The sequence below is a fragment of the Cynara cardunculus genome (assembly GCF_001531365.2).
Source record: "Cynara cardunculus var. scolymus isolate 2C chromosome LG 3, CcrdV1, whole genome shotgun sequence".
NCBI classification, from domain to species: domain Eukaryota; kingdom Viridiplantae; phylum Streptophyta; class Magnoliopsida; order Asterales; family Asteraceae; genus Cynara; species Cynara cardunculus.
In genome coordinates, this window is record NC_037530.1 from 35,104,179 (window position 1) to 35,123,998 (window position 19,820).

Genomic DNA, 19,820 nt, shown 5'->3' on the forward strand with positions numbered 1-19,820 from the left:
CTTTACTCTTGAATCAATCTATTTGAAAAGAAACCAGTAGATCAATTCCTTTCTATAACATAATTTGTGGGTTATTTTGGGATCAAAAGCGATAAATGTCCAAATCCCTTTTTAAACTTCATATTTTAACTCTTATTCATAAAAACACACACACACATATATATAGGGTTGGGTTCATGTGCCACCAAAATCCCGTGAGACCACATTTTTACAATTGAAACTTCACAGAAGGTTTAAAAAAATCGAATCTTCACAGCAAAAACACTGTGAAGTTTCAAATGTAAAAAACTGGTCTCACGAATCTTACGAAAATAGACTGGTCTCACGTGATACCATATATATATATATATATATATATAGAGAGAGAGAGAGAGAGAGAGAGATGAACAGGAGTTGGCAACACTAGACCGTACACCTGTTATCGACATGTTAGGCCATAAAAAGAACTTCCTTCTTTCCCTCATTTAACACGACATGTCTCCAAACTTATGCTACAAAATTTATTTTCATTTACAATTTTACATTCAATAAAAATCTGATGCCTAATTTGTTGTTAGATTAATTTGAGTCCCATTTGGACTGTTTTTTGTTACTTAATCTCATACATATATATATATATATATATATATATAACTACTCACAGATAAGAACAAGATGATGATGATGATAATCAACAACAAATATCTCAAGTTCTTCAACTATTATCAGTTGTACATACATACATATATATATATATATATATATATATACTACCGAGAAATTCAAGCACACACAAAAAAAAAATCCTAATATCAAAATATTTCCAGTTAATGCATAGGGTTTTAATTTTACCGACCCAAGCTGAGGGCGGCTTTGACGTCCAACCGCCATGCGCAGGCACCGCGCTTCATCCTCCAAACGTCGCACGGCAGCGTTAATGTCGGAGATGGCGGTGAAGGACTACTTGTATGCTGACTGTGAACGGCGGAGCATACTTTCACCTTGCACGTGAAAGCTGGGTAAGTTACCGGCGCTGCCATCCATTTATCCTTCCGGACCAACACCACCGACATATCCTCTCCGCCGATCATCTGCCCAACTCCGGCCATCTGTCTATATGCCTTGTTTGCCCACACCACCCTGTCTTGGCCGTCAGATATGAACCCTGGACACGTGTCCCTCTCCATGTTCTTCACCCTCTCTTCATCCGTACATCCTAGCCCTTCCACGCCTACCCATGTGTCTGTCACGCATTCCACCGTCACCTGTGACACCACTTGCAGTCGTGGGGGTAGCGGTGGAGATGGAGGTTTTATCACAACTGGATCAGGATCAACCCTACCCACGTGACCGTAACGTACCTTTTCCTCCTGGTTGTTGAAGCTTAACCAGACAGGTGTCGTTGATTTCTTCTTATTATTGCAATTACAATTCCACGCCTTTGTTGTCGGGTCCGCTGATAACAGATCTGGAAAATCTGAAACCGGTGAATTCCCTTTCCGATCTGGAGTCTCCGGCAACAAAGAAAGTGTCACCACCGCATCTCCACCACGGGAAACAGATTCTTGCTCACTAGATGGAGGCGGTGGAGACGACGACGACGCTGACATCTTTCTTTTCTCATCACCACTGCATCTCTTAGAATCATCCTTCTTCTTGTTGTTCTTGTTAACCCTAACATACTTTCTCTTACCTCTTCCACATTTAACATACCCACCATCGCTGTTCTCCGTCGTGGAACCACCTGAACCCGATCCAGCAGCCACCGGTTTCGGCGCGATCGGCCTGTACTTAAGCATTATCCTTTCCACCTTGGACATGCCGTACATCCCACCTCCACCTCCTGCATGCCTTGCAATACAACAACCACCTCTACCGTTCATTTCTTCGTCGGAATAAAACCACCACCACCGTCGTCAAGTGTTTTTTTTTTTTTTGGAATACTTTTCAACCCACTGCAGGAATACTGGAAGATAGAATAGAAGTGGTAAACATATATAAAGAATGAAAGGGGCCACGTGTGACGACAAATGTAGGAACAGTGAAGAGAGGTGATTGGTGGAGACTGAAACGTGGCAATGGGACCCACGTGACGGTTCCCATTCATCTACGAATAGGAGGAGAGCATTGGTGTGGGACCCATGGTCAATCGAAAACCAATGAGATTACGAGAAGTGTATCACCGTGGCGATGGTAGGAACGGCACGTATGGGTTTGCACCTCGTGGTTGGTTTGGGGTTTCCTGATAAAGCAAGTTTTGGGGGGTTTAAAACTTTCCAGAAAAGCGGACACGTGGTCCAACAAAAAACTTGGTCCGATATTTTGTCTAGGGTTCTTCCCCATTTTTCATCCACGGCTCTCTTTCAATCTCCTTTTCTTCGCTTCATCCTGGCCGTCCAAAAATAAATATTCATTCAAATCTATGTTATGGTAACCCGTTATAAAGATATCAGTATATATGAGTCGAAAATATCCATTTAAAATAAATTACATATTACACGTAACCCGTTAAAAAGATATCAGTATATATAATTAAATTAATTTTACCGTTCTCAAATCCAAAGACGTTTAAAATCTCATCGTCTTATTATATATATATATATATATATATGTATATATAATGGATTGTGTTGTCTGAGGGATTGAAGAAAAAGAAAAGGACATGTAAGAAGGGAAGAGTGAGACGGCGGCGTTTTGGTGTTGAACCAATAGTGTTTGTATGGCCAAAAGTAGCAAGTCTTACAATATCCTTAATCCTTTTCTTGGATTCTCACTATATCTATATCTTTCACAAGGACTTTTTCGTAAATTGTCCCGCGTCCTCCTTTTTAATCATTCATTACTGGTCACCCTCACGCATCCCCACCTTTTTTCGTACCATGATTCCCTCTTGATTTACGATACTACCCTTTACTTTCTTTTTTATTTTATCTATTTTTTTTTTGCTATTTTAATATAATTAAAGGACTCTTTTGTACCTAAATTTGGTAATATGGTATTCTATATATATAAAATTCAATAAATTACTTTTTAAGTGGATTAGTTTTATAAACATAGTACTAATTGTTTAATTGTACAATAATTGATTTTTAAGTACTAGAAGGATATTCACGCAATGCAGCAAGATACATCTCGATTTTAATGTTCCATTTTTTTTTTTTATCTCTATTGATGTTATAATACGATTTTATGTGTTTTTAAGAAAGTAATAATGATTTCATTTTTAAATAAAATAAAAATTTGAATAAAAATTTGAAAAAAAATATCAATGTTAATATCAAATCAAGTATTTAAAAGTTTTCATTTTTTATGTAATTTCTTTAATTTATTTTTTTTAATTTAAGTTTAATAAATAAAATTTATTTTTGGTTTAATAATATAACATTTTATAAATATAATAATTAAGTATTATGTTAGAATACAATGATTATCCTAATTATATTTAAAATGAGATGTTTATCATATATTTGATTATGTTTATCTGAAGTTAGTTACATAAATTCAGATATAGAACTTTAATAAATTGTACTTACGCACAATCAACTTGTAATATTGAGTTTTAAGTAACATGCATTAATAAACAATACTTTATGCATAAAAAATAATTTTTAAGAGTTTTTGACATATGCTTTATAATACTAGAAGATATGGAGCTTTATAATACTAGAAAGAGTTATTGATAAGCTACTTGAAGTAGCTTATGAAGAGTTTTGGAGTTTTTTGACAGTTTTTCCTGATTATAACTCTGATTAATATTAATTATTATAATTAATCATAAATAAATATTAGTTATTAATAAGATTTTGAAATCCTTATGGAGTGCTCGGAATTTTGTAGGATTGTATGAAATAAGGTTTTAAAAACGTAAAAAAAAAACATTTGTTTTTGTAGTAATCGATTAATAAAAATGTAATTTAATTATTATTTTTATTAATTATTTATAAATAATAAAATCCAATTTTATTTCAAATATTACAAACCAAACATATCAATAATTTCAAATTTACTCCAATCCAAATCCCTCAAAAAGAACCCTCCAAACCAAACGCACCATAAGGGTTTTATTTATATCACAACCTCAAACAGTTCCATTGTGATCCAAAAGCTAAAAATTAGAATATTTGTTTTTTTATTAACCTGGATATCCAACCCGCATGCGAGCTGACTAATCCCAGAACGACCACCTGCTTTGCAGATAGCCCGAAGTCACCGCATTTGAACCTCCGTAATATTTGTTTTTATACCTTGTTATTGTGTGCCCTTAAACATAACACAATTGCACCGACTCTAAAAGAGGTTTAAGTTGCATATGTGGAATCAAAATAGTTGTCAATACAAAAACGGGACTCATGAACTTCCGCATAAGCCTCCTCAGACATCTGCAATCTTATGTTCTGTAGGTTTTTGTTGATTCATTATCTCATATCACTTTCTTCAACACTTGATAAAGTCTAAGTCTGACTATCACTCGGTTCACAAACCTCCATGCATCAGATATACATTGATAAACAGTTTTTCATTCATTAACATATATAAAACAAAATATGGTTAATGGTTAATAAACATTCAACAAGAGAATTGATAGAGAGGGCGGGACGTGTGCAGTACTGAAATTCTTATCAATTGCACTAATCGTATTGAATAGGTTCTCAACATGTTTTATGAGATATAGTTTATACTATCAGTAATGAAATTCTCATTAGTTGTCGTGATCATATTGAATAGTTTGTACTATCAGTAATAAATTCTTATTAATTGCAGTGATCGTATTGGATAGGCTCTCACTACAGAGAGTTGGTACAGACGGTGAGAGGTGTGCAGGAGATTGTAAGCAAAAACGAGTCAACTATCGCGGAGTTCGCAAAAGTAGCGAAAACGTCGGTGGAGTGTTTTTGGTGAGATGCTTTTGAAATAGGGTCTCATTAAGCATAGAAACTTAAATTTTGTATATAATTATTAATTAAATTTTGGTGAGATGTTTTGTGATTGACCCATGGGCCCACCATCTTAAATATTAATCAAGGATTAGAAGACAGCGATGTCATAGCGTCTGTTAGGTATACATGTTTTTTTTACAGGCTGTTTATTAAATTTTTTATTAAGTCTTGTATAAATAAATTTGTGTGTTTAGATAAATTTGTATGTCTGGATAAATGAGTGTTGTTGTTTAATTTTTTTATCTGAATTAACAGTCTGAATAACATAAATAACCGATTTACCCCCCAATATTAATTATTTGAACATCAAAACAAAAAATCATAAAGAAGCCAAAGATAGGGTGTCTCATATGGGAAGGAGGCGGTGCTTTAAATATGTGGTAAGAGTGTCATTTTTGTGGCTGAATGCGGACAACACATCATTTCTATCCATGCGATTAAGTCATGTTCTGTACGAATAAGCCATAAGTAAACAACCAAAATGAGATGTGCGATTAAGCAATGTTTTGTGCGAATAAGCCGTAAGTAAACAACCCAAATGAGTTGTGCGAATAAGCCGTAAGTAAACAACTCAAATGAGTTGTGCGAATAAGCCAGATAGACCAATAAGTCTAATTAAGCCGCAAGTGAACAACCCCTTAATGTTGCAACAAGTTTTTATATCATTTATAAAAATTTAATCAAACAATTTATATTATATGATGCAATTTTATAATTTATTCTATTGCACATTTAATTTTATTTAAAAAAATTATTATATATTCTTTAAAATATAAATATCTCATAAAATACTCAAATTTTTAAAGAAGTATATAAATATTTATATAAGACAAATAAAACAAATAAACTCACACATTCTCCTTATATTTGGTGAAGTTTGAACCTTTAACCTCCTAGGAGGCAAATGACTCACATACCGCTAAACCAAAAACCCTTTGATAAATACTCAAATATTTACATAACATCGTTGTAATAATAATGTAATATATGACATATATAATTTAGCCTACCCCTCAATCACCACAAAGATCGTACCAGGGAATGAGCCCTAGGTTTATTAAACAATACACACAAAATTTCGATTTCTTATATAAATTCAATATAATAAATATTTATTTATTTCCGAAAATAACATGTTATATATGAACTATAAGGGTGGTGCCTGATTGGTTTGAACTTGGCTCCAAATATCAAAAGTACCAGAAAGTCTCAGGTTTAAATCCAAGGAGGAACAAAAATCCCTTGTGGCCACAGAGGTTCAAATGCGGTGACTCCGGGCTATCTGCAAAATAGGTGGTCGTCCTGAGACTAGTCGACTCGCATAACGGATTGGATATCCAGGTTAATAAAAAAAACATGTTATATATGTCTGCATGCCAAATAATATATTTATATATTATTAATAACTTTTTAGTTTTATTAAATAGGATATATATTCCGTTTGTAGATGCTGGTAGATGGATGATACATATATTCGAGTCTCGCTTTACCTATCAACTCTATACAAGTTTACATAGTCGACCAAAAAAGTTAAAGTTTACCAGATTAATTTTCACTACAACAAAATCAAGTTTATAGGACACTCCTAATTTCTAAGCGTCATAGTAGACCTCTTTATAAGACTTAGTTTATAGGACCAAAAAAATAAAGTATCTTATCTAAAAGTGTTGTAATAAGTTTATATGACGTTTTTTGATGTCGTAATAAGTTTTTTAGGACACTTTTAATATAAAGCGTTCCATTGGCAACTTTATAAGACACTATAAAAACAAATGTCTTATAAAAAATTGAGTTTATAGGACATTTTCTCAAAAATGTCCTATAAAGTTGCTAATGCGACACTTTGTATTAAAAATGTTCTAAAAAACTTGTTAAGATGTCAAAAGCATCATATAAACTTATTACAACACCTTTAGATATGACACTTTATATTTTGGTCCTATAAATTAGGTCCTATAAAACGGTCTATTGGGACACTTAGAGATTGAGATTGTCCTATAAACCCAATTTTATTGTAGTGTTTTTACAATCACTTAAAAAAATAATGAATTTGAATTTCAACATAAGGGCACTATTTTTAGACTTTTCTATTTATTCCACCACCTTTTTTAACCAAAAATGATGAAATCAATATATGGAAGTCATTTTCTACTTTTAAAGCTACCACACAAATTAATTCAAGTTGAACTTAAAGCATTTTATTATTCATTTTCTTGTATTTTTGTTATCTACGCATCGAATAAAATAACAGGATACGGAGTTTCAGAGGTGTTAATATCACATCGTTCTCAAATCTAGACGACATTTCGTGAATCGTATTTTGATCTACGTATCAAATTGCAAAACATAAAGCCTTTAAACGAGAAGATTCGAATTATTAAGAAGTGAATGTTTGGCGTTTTTTTTATTGTGTGTATGAATTTGCATATTGCTTGATACTGAGGGTGCTCAAAATACTCGATCAACCCAATCCTAAAAAAGATTAACCCGAGGTAACCTGACACATAGTGGATACAAAATTAGGCTACCGCATCTATTGGGTTAGAATTGAGTTAGGGTCATTTGATATCAAACCAATATGTAGTTAGATATGTTCAAAATTACTAGAAGGGTATTCGTGCAATGCACCGAAATAAATTTTCGTTTTAATGGTTAATTTTTATTATTTGTCTCCATCGATATAATACGATTTTATGTGGTTTTGAGAAAACGATAATGTTTTTATTTTTGAATGAAATATAAATTTGAAGATAACATAAAAAAATTTAAAAAGAATAAAATCGATATTAGTATTAAATTAACTATTTAATAGTTTTTATTTTTTTTGGTGTAACTTCTTTAATTTATTTTTTTATTATAATTTAATTATGGTCTAATAACAAAGTAATTTATTTTTGGTTTATATATTAATAATTGAAAATTCGGTTAGAAACTCAATTACTATCTTAATTATATTTTTATTTTATATATTTAAAATATATGTTTATCATGTATTTGATTATGTTTATCTGCAGTTAGTTACACGAATTTAAAAATAAAGCTTTAATAAGTTGTAATTACGTAAAATCACTTGTAATCTTGAATTTTAAGTAATATACATCAATAAACAGTACTTTATGCATAAAAAAAAATGGTTTTTAAGAGTTTTTGTCAAATGTTTTATAATATAGTATAAATATTACGATTTCAACCGTAATTTCATTTTCTTATTTGCATGAAGCTTCAACTTTCTTCTTTGAGTTTATTAAGTTTCTTTTTACGTTATCATTTTGATTTTATTTCGTCTAAACACAAACATTTGACTAGATTTTAAAATTATGTACCAAAGTTTCAACTCGATCAAGCCAACCTAAACAGTTCAGTTTGGGTTGAGTTGCATTATACTGCTTGGGTTGGATTAGGTTGAGATTTTTCAAACACCTTCAACCTGACCAACCCAACCCATGCAATCCTACTCGATATCATTATTAATTTGATTATTTATCAAATAAATAAATTGTCATATTATGAAACGTTAAAATGTATGTAAAAGTATACATTTTAAAATAGTTAAAGTTAATAATATATGATTTAGTTTATTTATATGATAAAATAATAATAATATTTAAATAATAATAATAATATTTAAATATTATAATAATATATTATTTCGTATAAAATCCCCCAAAACCGATGGAATGGAGGAGGAATTATGATTCCAAAGGATCTATTTGGGTGTATTTTTAAAGTGATTACTTTATACATTTGAAATAAAAATTAAATAATTAATGGGAATAAAGTGAATATTTTAAAATAATTAAATAAAATTATATTTTTCTTAATAAATTTAATTTCAGTATTAACATCTTCGTACCTCAAATAATATGATTATTTAGGAGTGAATTACACTCTTGATCCCTATGGTTTATACCAAATTATAAATTGGGTCCCTGATCCAAAGTAAATTACACCAAGAGTCCTAGTGATTTATATTTAGCTACGAGTTAGGTATCTGTCTCTAACACCGTTAAAACCCTTTTTTGTTATTTTCTTTTAGAAAAAGTGAAAAAGAATTTCACACATTCACTAACAACTTACCACATGTTCCTCCTTCCAACCCTTCTTTCCTTCCCTCAACCACGACCGTCTCTGACACCCTTTATTCATCTCCCTTTTCTTTGCTTAATGCTTCTTTATTTAAAACAACAAAGGTGGAATCATGGGGATGGGGTCTTTGGAGAACGTTAACGTTGGCCTGCAACATCCTAAATCGAGAATAGAACCCACCACAACGTTCCCTTCTTCACCACTCAAATCAAGATCCCCCAGATGCAACTTATCCTTGCGTTTGATGTTGTGGTGCTGAGGAGTATGATATGTATGTACACTTACCTTCTTCATTTGCATCTCCTCCGAGCGATAGACCCTCCAACACCTAGTATTATATACACATACACATGGAACACCAATATATTTATGTACATCAAGAAAATCAAATCATCAACCAAGAATATAGGAACATCGAATCATTAACTACAAACACTAGATAAAAAAAACCCTAAATCAAAAAATTGTGATACAAATGAAACCCCAAGTCGTAGATGTCAAAACCCTAAATTGGATTGCTAATTCCTTGATTCTTATTGCTCGTCCTCTAATAAAGATGGAAATTGAAGACCTTGTTGTCGGATTTGCACTTTTTTTTTTGTCTTCAAATCCATCGCTCCTAATGTCACCAAGTTCACAAACGAAGAGAGAAGGAAGATAGAGATTATGTTTGTGCTAGAGAAGTTGTAGGTTTATTTTCCCAAACCCTTTTCACTGGTTTATGTTCCTTGAGTGTCTAGATGGAGTAGGCCAGTTGGGATGGAGGTAGGAGGGGGAGGCTTGCTCTTGTTAGATAGGGGCATGAGGGGGTTCTATTTTCATATTGGACGTAGGTTGTGAGAGTGGTATGATTGTGGTTGTAGAGGAGGAAAACTGTGGCGGTTGTAAACGAGAACGACTGTCCTTGTGTTGCCAAAGGGTGGGGGCAGGGGGCACTTCATCAGAATAGTTGTATATCTATGTTAGTGTTTGTGGGAGTGTTTATACATACACACACACACACATATCATAGTTCAATATACTATATAATGATTATAATATAATCTTATGTTACATATAATCTTTTTAATTAATTATTAAAAAACAAGATAAAAAAATCTAAGTTGACCAAGTTGTCCTTGAGTTAGGAAACTAAAAGTTAACAGAGTTACGACAAAAGACCTGTTATATAACGGAATACAAACCAAAGGAAAAATAAATATAACTATTTTGAATTGGGGACTTGATGTATAACTTGGTATAAACGACAAGGACAAATTAGATATAATACATACATACATACATACCTACCTACCTACCTACCAGAAATGGTGACATGCATATTCATTTCAAGAAAGTAGATGCAAAGACTCTTGAGATATTTTCTTGTGAACCAATCAAATTTGATTGGGAATAAGAAAATGGAAGGCCACCATTAAAAGCTATCGACTCATGGATGTCTCCCCACTAGAAAAGGGGTTTCAGAGCATATGTCATATATCATAATAATCGATGGTCTAAACACTAATTATCTTAAATTTCGATTCAACAATTAACGTCAACTAATCAGTGAAAAACTGTCAACGATCATGTTTTTGTCTTAGTTCCGTATTTTCAGTATTTTTGGCCTGTTTTTCACATTTGAGTTTATCACACGTGTTTGTGTATAGAACGTCATAAATAGTTACCATAAAACAATTACTATATGCGATAGTTAGGGTTCATATTACACCATTAAACAGGTTGAGAAATGAAAGCATGTTTATGCTCTCCAGTTAATTGAATTAACTGATGAGATTAGCAGTGACCATAAAATAATAAATCATAAATCAATGTCGTTTTTGTCGGTGAGAGAAAGTTGAGAGGATAATTTCGTAAATTTATACCTTTTCGAAAAAAAACAATTTAATCAAACTATATTTTTTAAACCTAAATGGATTACTCCATATTTTAAATCTAAAATTATTAAAATAAAATCAAAATCAAACACATATTCTTTTTAATTTAACACGTATATTGTTATATTTTTTTATTCGTTTTTACCTGATTTTATAATCCTTATTGTACAGTTCCATGTGAAATTTCACATGTAAAATATAATGGATGTGTGTGTGAGTGAACTTGTATTTGTAAGTACATAAATAATGAAGTTTCATATATACATTTTCATATGTAACTTCACATGTGAATCTTCCCAAAGAGCTCCATATATGAAGAAAAACCAGGTTAAAATTGAATTAAAAATATAACAATATGGATATCAAAATAAATAAATAAAATTAATTATTAATTCGACGCATTTAAATTTAGAAAAATAAGAAGATAGTATGTACTGTATCTTTCATTTCATGTTTTGCTGGCAAATTTATATGGGAAACATAAATGTTCTCACATTCACATTTAAACGTCTTTATATCTATATGTGTGTATGTGTACATAGACTTGGGATCATGTGAGACCAAAGACTTTTCGTGAGACCAATTCTCAACCCAAGATTAGATCTACAATCAGAATATTCATAATCACAAAATTGCCACGAGACTTCTCAATAATCACAAAATTGTCACCGTACAACTTTAGACATTAGATCATTAGCTTATAAAGTTGATCAATGAACATCAATTGGTCTTACGAGTCTCACGAAAAACCCTTGGTCTCACGTGAACCCAACCATGTGTACATATGTTGATATGTATATAATTTAAATTAATGGTATACATACCCACAACCTTTAGTTATATAATATGCTTTATAAAGCTTTTAGTTTACTTTAATGTGAAATTTTAAGTCAAAGATGATAAGGGTTGTGTTGATTTATACGAAAATTGATATATCGAGTGAATTATTTTGGGTCCATACAAATTTCGCCGTACATTCATTTCAACAAAAGATAAGATGCAAATTCTTTCAAAAATGTCTTGAAAGTTATCAACATACCGTCATATGTTTTTCTATACGAGAATTTATATAGACTTGTGAATTAAACCGGGTTCGTTTTGTTTTAAAACACGACTATTTTAGATATTAGCAACAATATGTGGATTTATTAATTCTTGTATTTCTCTTTTTAGAAGGAAAATACCCTTCTAATTGTTTGATAACTGTTCACAATGAATTTAGGGCGCTGAATGGTTAACGGAGACTTTCTTTTTGTCAAACAAGATTCACTTCTTAACAATTCAAAAACTATATTTTAATAAAACTATTAAGAGATAAACAAACAACCCTCGTATGATATATTGTCTAATAGAAAATATCTATATTTTTGTATTTATTTTAATATATATATATGTATTTAGTAGGATAAGATAAATATCAAATATGCTATAAAGTATATGATATAAGTGGTAAGTTGGAATCTTGGAGATGACAAGTGTCAATCGTTTTATGGAGTTGTTACCAAGATTTGGATGGGTTTCTATCTTTGTCATGTTTCCCACAATTCTTGGTCTCATAATATCTAACATCACAATTAAATACCCACCACATTAATTTATTCTATTAATTCATTAATTTCCAATCCCATCTGCTTACTTGCAATACAATATTCACTTTCACATATAACTAGGTTTTTTTTCTCCAATTAACCTGGATATCCAACCTGCTATGCGAGCCGACTAATTTCAGGACGACCACCTGCTTTGCAGATATTCTGGAGTCACGGTATTTAAACCTCCGTGACCACAAAGGGAATTTTTATTACTAGTTGTAAGAAAACTTTAAGTTTATATATATTAACTGATTATACATAAATATTCATGAAGAGGACAGATATATAATATAATATCAGTTTAAAATAATATAGTATTTAATTGTTGAAAACATTATATATTTGAACAGTTGATTTATTGAGAAATATTGTTTTGGTCATGGTTTTTAATATATTGTATGTAGGTGTATTTGTGTAATACATCATATCTTTATTTCGTTTCTTCTGGTTTATTTTATGAGTTTGTGTTGTTTTGAGATAACGAGAAAATATTATGTTGGTTATCAATTTTATGGAGTGTTTTGTTGTGTTAGTGCAACTCAACGTGTATCTTGTATTTTACGATGTTTAGTTTTTATAAAATTCAAATATTATTAATAAGTTGTCACTACAAAACTGAGAACTATCAACGACCAAAAAATTTGTCGCTAAAGGTAGGATCTGTCGCTGATGGTCCATGGGTCAGTTATGAGCGACGTATTATGAGAAAAAGCTATTAGAGATAGATTAGAGATAGACCTTTAGCAACAGATTAGTGAGAGACCAAGCAACTTTTAGCGACGGATTTCTATCTCTAATCCGTCGCTAATTTTTAGTACTTAAAAATATATGTTTCCTGTATTTTTTGAACAAAACATGCCCACAAAATAAATTGTCCAACAAATTAATAACAACCAATTCATACAATTTAAAATATTAAATTCATACAATCTAATGTTCGGAAGTTAATTAAGTAACAATCTAACTACTGGAAGGGTCGGGAAGTGAGGGAGGGGGAAGTGTATCCTGCCTGTCGCATAAGCGCAGATTGCCCGAACATTTTAATTAAATCAAACAGTGTATCCCGCAACCTGAGCAGCTACTTAGGTCGCACGTCAAGTCAGCGAAACCACTGTTTTCGTGCAATTTTGCTCGTTTTTCCGAATGTTCGAGACTAACAAGAACTACCACTTATAAATTCAAAAAAAATTGGAAAAAAAAAAATTTTGAGTTCAAAATAAAAAGTCAAATCTTAAAGACTAAAAACAATAGGAAATTCCAGATGTTACACCGTGGGTAACTTTAAATATTATCGACAGATTTTAAACCAATTTATTTTTTATTTAATGAATTTTGATGTCGCAGACGGATTAGCGACAGAAACGTGAAAGCTCAGGAAAGAAATTAATTAATTAAATATTATTTTAATAATTAATTAATTGTGCAAAAAGACAAGTAATTGTATCTACCCCTTTACCTGTAATTGTCTCATGCTTATGGCCTATCCTTTTTCGGGAAACCATGATCCACCATAAATAGTAGTTTTTTTACAACTTCTAGAAAATTGGAGTTTTATATACTTTGGGAGCAGTGAAGTGCCCCTTGGTCAATGCAAAATCTTGATGACTCATTTGTCTTCTACACTCACTTTCCTATTAAATTTACTCGTTCAAAAAACATACATTTTTTTATATTTTTAAACTGATCTCGATAAATTATGACTGTAAAAAATCAGTATTGGTAAATTCAGTGGTCACAATTGTAAACCTGGACAGATGAGATATTTCATTACATCCTTCATAATCTCTCAACCACTATGCTACAACCCCTTGTCGTTCTTCAATTACTATGCCACAACCGTTGTGGTTTGGAGTTTATGTTTTTATTGGGTAATCTCTCTCTCTCTCTCTCTCTATATATATATATATACTAAAAGAAGAACCATGAGTGTTTGAGGTGACATCATGAGAATAGTGTATTGAGGTGTTGGTGAATTGTGGTTGAGTTTGAGATATCTACATTGGTGAAGAGTTGAAAGATTTGAAGAAAATGAAGTGTATAAGAAAAGTTGAATGGATGTTTTTGTGTCAAATAATGGGTTTGGCTCATAGGGTTGTCTTTATTTGGATGATCCTCTTTGAAACTATAACCGTTGGGTTTTAGATTGCGAAAATAACCGGATAAAACACAGCGGAAAAACGAAACCGGTTACAAAAACGTTTAGAATTTTTTTCTAAATAAAACCCAAAGCCGGATCCATTGACAATTAAAACGAATCTACACAAACCATAAGGTGTTTAAAATATTTATTGGGTAATAATTTTATAAATGCATTAATGTATACTGGGTTTCATATTTTCTTTATTAGATGAACATGATAAGAACTGATAATCTTATTTGGTAACAGACATAAAATCTTATTCGGTAAATGTGAGAGAAAACGCTTATTCGGTTAGTGTTTACTGGGTAAAAGACGCTTATTAACAATTCATTTTGATAGTTGAGAATGTTATATTACTCTTATCAGTAAGAACTTACCTGGTAAACAGTCTTTTAACTAGCAAAAGTCATCAAGATGTACGTGATCTGGTTTGCACGGTATGTAATCTTGGTTTAAACGGTACAATCCTCTTTCAGAAAACCAAATTTTCAGAATGGTTCAAAAAACCAATGATTTATTTGAACTCATTTTTAAGGCTTTAACATTTTAGGAGCTCCTTTTTTTTTGAAGTATATAATATTTATATATGATAAATAGAACAAATAAACTCACACACCCTCATCACCTTTGGTGAGGTTTGAACCTTTGACCTTCTAGAAAGCCAAGGACTCACATACCGCTAGGCCAAAGGCCCTTTGGCCCTTTCATTGCAATCTTAAGAGCCTTTAAATTCAATGTTAACAAAGACCATTTTTTAATCACCAACTATAAAATTAATTTTATAATACGTCTGAAATATTGAAACGCTCTAGAAAATACTTTATAAGACTTAAATATATAGAACAGAACCAAAAAACGTCATATTTAAAAGTGTTACAATATGTTTATATGACGTTTTAGGCGTTTTAAAAAGTTCATTTATGACGTTTTTAAAATAAAATGTTGTATTAACTATTTTATATGACCACTTAATCATTTTGCAACAAACCATTCAGCAATTGCCAAACAGCTTCTTAGACTTCTGCCGGTGAAAAAAAGCGTCGTTAAAAGTGTGTTTCGACTAGTTTAGTCAAATTTTCGCAGCACATAAAAACACGAGCAAGAGTTAATTTGACAGTTTTAGTTAAACTTTTGGTGACAAAAAAAACATTAGCAAAACTTAAATTCATTAATAACAAATAAAACATTACTTAGAGGACGTTTATCAAACGATTACCCGGTGAGTGGTTATCGGGTAATTTTCCTTACCGGATGCACATGGCAAGTGCCGAGAATCTTACCCGGTAAAAGCGATAATAAGAATGGAGAGTCTTACCCGAGTAATCATTTACTGGGTAAATTGTTGCATACGATACCGTTTTGATGTACTACAATCTTACCCAATAAAATAAATTATATTATTGACTCCTACTTATAAACGCTTACCGGGTAAACATTTAGGTTAACGGCCTCTTAATTCATTAAGAGGGAGGGTTTTATCGGTTTTTAGAAGTGTATCTAACGTGTTACTGAAAAAATCAAAGAAAAATATGCACAAGTCCAATCTCTTCTAAGAGAAAGAGAAATGATGATGGAATAGACTTATTATATTATATAATACTAAATAGTTTTTTATTTATTTATTTTCATTCTCATTATTTACTGTAATTGATACGACGCTTTTGAGTGTTTTAACAAGTTTTTAGAACATTTTTAACACAAAACATCACATTAACAATTTTATAAGACACTTTGAAAAAGTGTTTTATAAAAGATGGGTTTATAAGACATTTTCTCAAAAGTGTCATATAAAATTGCTAATGTGACATTTTGTATCAAAAATGTTCTAAAAACCTTGTTAAAAACATATAAAAACGTTCTATAAACGTATTACAATGTCTTTAACTAGCACACTTTAAATTTTAGTCATATAAATTAAATATTCTAAAACAGTCTAAACATACAACTACACCAAATCATAAAATGAAGGCTATAATCGTTCCATAGTTGGCAAAATTAACAACTCAGCAAATTGTTCAAAGAAATGAACTTACGTGACTCATCAAACTTCTGATATTAGTTTCAAATTCTCCCCTAAAAACTCGTACTTCACGCTTTTTGGTGTCGATTTTGCATAAAAATATAATATTTTTCATTGAATACCACGCAATCGACAACTACAGATTTTTCGAGAACATAAAAATCTCACAATCAAAAATATTTCTTAAGACCCAGAAGCATTTGACGGTCCCTTGATTAAGGGTGTTCATCGGTTGAAATTCAAATGGATTTAAGTGATCCAATCCGATCTGATCTAATTTAATCATCAATTGAATGTGGGATTTTGTCATCTGATCCGATTTGATTAACGTTGGACATCCGATCCGTTCCAAATCTAATGGATGATTAGATCGGATCAGTTCCATCCACTGGATGTTACTATTGATTATCCATTGGGTCGGATTGGATTTGTCCAACCTTTTGATCTAATACTCAACCAATTATTCATATATTTTCATAAGTTACTAGAAAAAAATGTATGTTAATATCAAGTAAAAAACAATATCGTGAAATGTTAATAATTATATATAATTATTAACTGGATATTAGTTGGATGGTCATTGGATTGGATCAGTTCGGTTCTATTGGATGGTGGACTACCATCCAAGAACCGACCGATCCGGTTTGTATGTTGAAATTTTGGATCCGACCTGATCCGATTACAATTTGATATCCAAATTTGGTCGGTCGGTCCTAACTAAGCCAGTCGGTTTAAATTGGATCGAGTGATTTTCTACACACTCCTACCTTTGACAATGATAAGGAAAAATATTGAGAGAGAAATACATGGTGATGAAATATGTTCTCCTAAATGACGATGACGACATGATGAGATGGTATTGAGACATGACGACGACGGTGATGCTGAAATTAAAAGCAACGTTAGTGCTTTGAGAGAAATAAGAAATGGATTCCAACTAAAGATTTTCTCTGTCATATTCCTTCGATTCTAACTTCATATCGATATATTGGGTTGTTTTGATACAAGAGAAATAAAAAAATCGACCAGGATTTTTAAAAGTCTTAAAAATAACTTATAATGCATTAAGTACTACTACTTTATGCACATTATTACATTTTCTTTTCATGTTTTCAAGATACTTTTGACACATTTCACTCATTCATTCATCCTCTCATACCTCTATGTCTTCTCCTAATCCTCCAAGGTGAGATTCAAATTAATATTCACCATGTGTTTTTAAAAGTTCTCTTATTCATCTCCTATTTAATTGCTCTAAAACTCTCGGTCTCGCTCTCGATCTCCTGATTCTTTGCTCTTGTTGTAAATTGAACACATTTGTGGAGTCATTTAAATATGTTGGATTTTAAATATATTGGATTTTAAACTGTTATACAATTTTTTTCATCGATAGACTGTAATTGGAACCATAACTCTTATTTTATTCAAATTGTATTAATATGTAAAGACCAAGTGTAACTTATATTATCGTTAAATCTTCTCTAATAAAACCAGTGAAACTTCAAAGTCGTTAAAATTCATGGCTCCCGCCGCATTGCGCTTGTACACAACTAGTATATTTAAAATCCAACATATTTAAACGACTTTACGAATGTGTTCGATTTACATAAATAACAAAAAAATCAAAAGATCAAGAGCAAGACCGAGAGTTCTAGAGCAATTGAATGAGAGATGAATAAGAGAACTTTTAATAACTCATGGTGAATATTAGTTTGAATATTACATTGGGGGATGGGTAGAAGACATAGAGGTATTAGAGGGTGAAAACATGAGTGAAATGTGTCAAAAATATCTTGAGAACATGAAAAGAGAAGATAATAATATGCATTGGTAACTTGTACTATATGTTATTTTAATTGTAAATTGAAAGATTTTAAGACTAAATGCATAAAGTAGTAGTCCTTAATGCATTATGAGTTGTTTTAAGACTTTTAAGACTTTATGCATAAATGTATAGTACTTTGTGCGTTAAAAATTGTTTTTAAGACTTTTAATAATTCTGGTTTATAAGGTAATATAGATTAATAACCAGATAAAGCTAACTGTAATGAAAGTCGTCAGATATAATTACACTTTTGCTAACTACGATGAAAGTCTTCAGTCTTTTCCTTTATCAGTCTGATTTTCTTTTTTTCGTAAATCCACTGATTTTATTTTTCTTAAATATCTAAGAAAATATAATATTTTAAAAATAAATGTTGGTAATAATATTATTTTTTTAATTTTATTGTGATTTTATATTTTTTCATAAATCCACTGATTTTCTTTTCTTTAAGGCAAATTGCATGAAAAAGTAACGTACTTTAACTTAATTCTTATTTTGGGTAACATACTTTCAAAACTTTCATTTTGGTACCTAAAATGTAAAGTTTTAAACATTTAAGTACCCGAGTAACCGGTTGAAGCATTAATCAGTTACCATGCTGATGTGGCTAGTGATATGGTTTCCAACTTAGTATTATTTGCTATTCAACCCAATTTCATTTCATCACTCGCTACATCAGCATGGTAACCAGTTAATGTTTCAACCGGTTACTCGGGTACTTAAATGTTTAAAACTTTACATCTTAGGTACCAAAATGAAAGTTTTGAAAGTACGTTACCCAAAATAACAATTAAGTTAAAATACGTTACTTTTCATGCAATTTGTCCTCATATTTACATAAAAATGTGTATTTTATATTGTATACAACTATAATATACTTCTCATATTGGTCAAAATATAATTTATAGATAGTCAAAATTGGGGGTAAAATGTCATAAAATACAAAATAATGGTCAACAAATGACTTTATATTTTTCTATAAAAGCTAAACATTTATTTCCTGAACATACCAACAACCAAGAATACGATAATTTAATATTAAAAATAATCTCTGAAATACCATTTTCGTCCTATAAACTTTAAGGTGTATTCGTAAAGCGTAAATCCGAAACTTTTCAAAAACATCGAAAATTAAGATTGTGGCAAAAAGTGAATATCCAAACTCAAACGAGACTATTTCGCAATTTAGAGTGCAACGGAATGGATAGGTCGGGACTCGAAACCCTAGTTGCTTGTTATGGCTGGAACAACGGGATTCGTATTGGTTTCAGCTCCGTTACTCATATTTCTTCATGCTTTTTGCACCACTCGTATATCATGTTATTGGGTATATTTTAACATAAAATATTAATATTTAAAATAGA

The 19,820-nt window shown here is 31.2% G+C and overlaps 1 protein-coding gene across 1 annotated transcript; it reads right to left on the reverse strand.

Moving 5' to 3' along the window:
• Nucleotides 1–772: 772 nt before the first annotated feature.
• Nucleotides 773–1,889, reverse strand: LOC112510470. The gene has a single exon (XM_025115891.1). It carries the CDS (start codon nt 1,860–1,862, stop codon nt 828–830), a length of 1,035 nt encoding a protein of 344 aa, XP_024971659.1. The 5' UTR covers nt 1,863–1,889; the 3' UTR covers nt 773–827.
• Between the last annotated feature and the right edge of the window lie 17,931 nt (nt 1,890–19,820).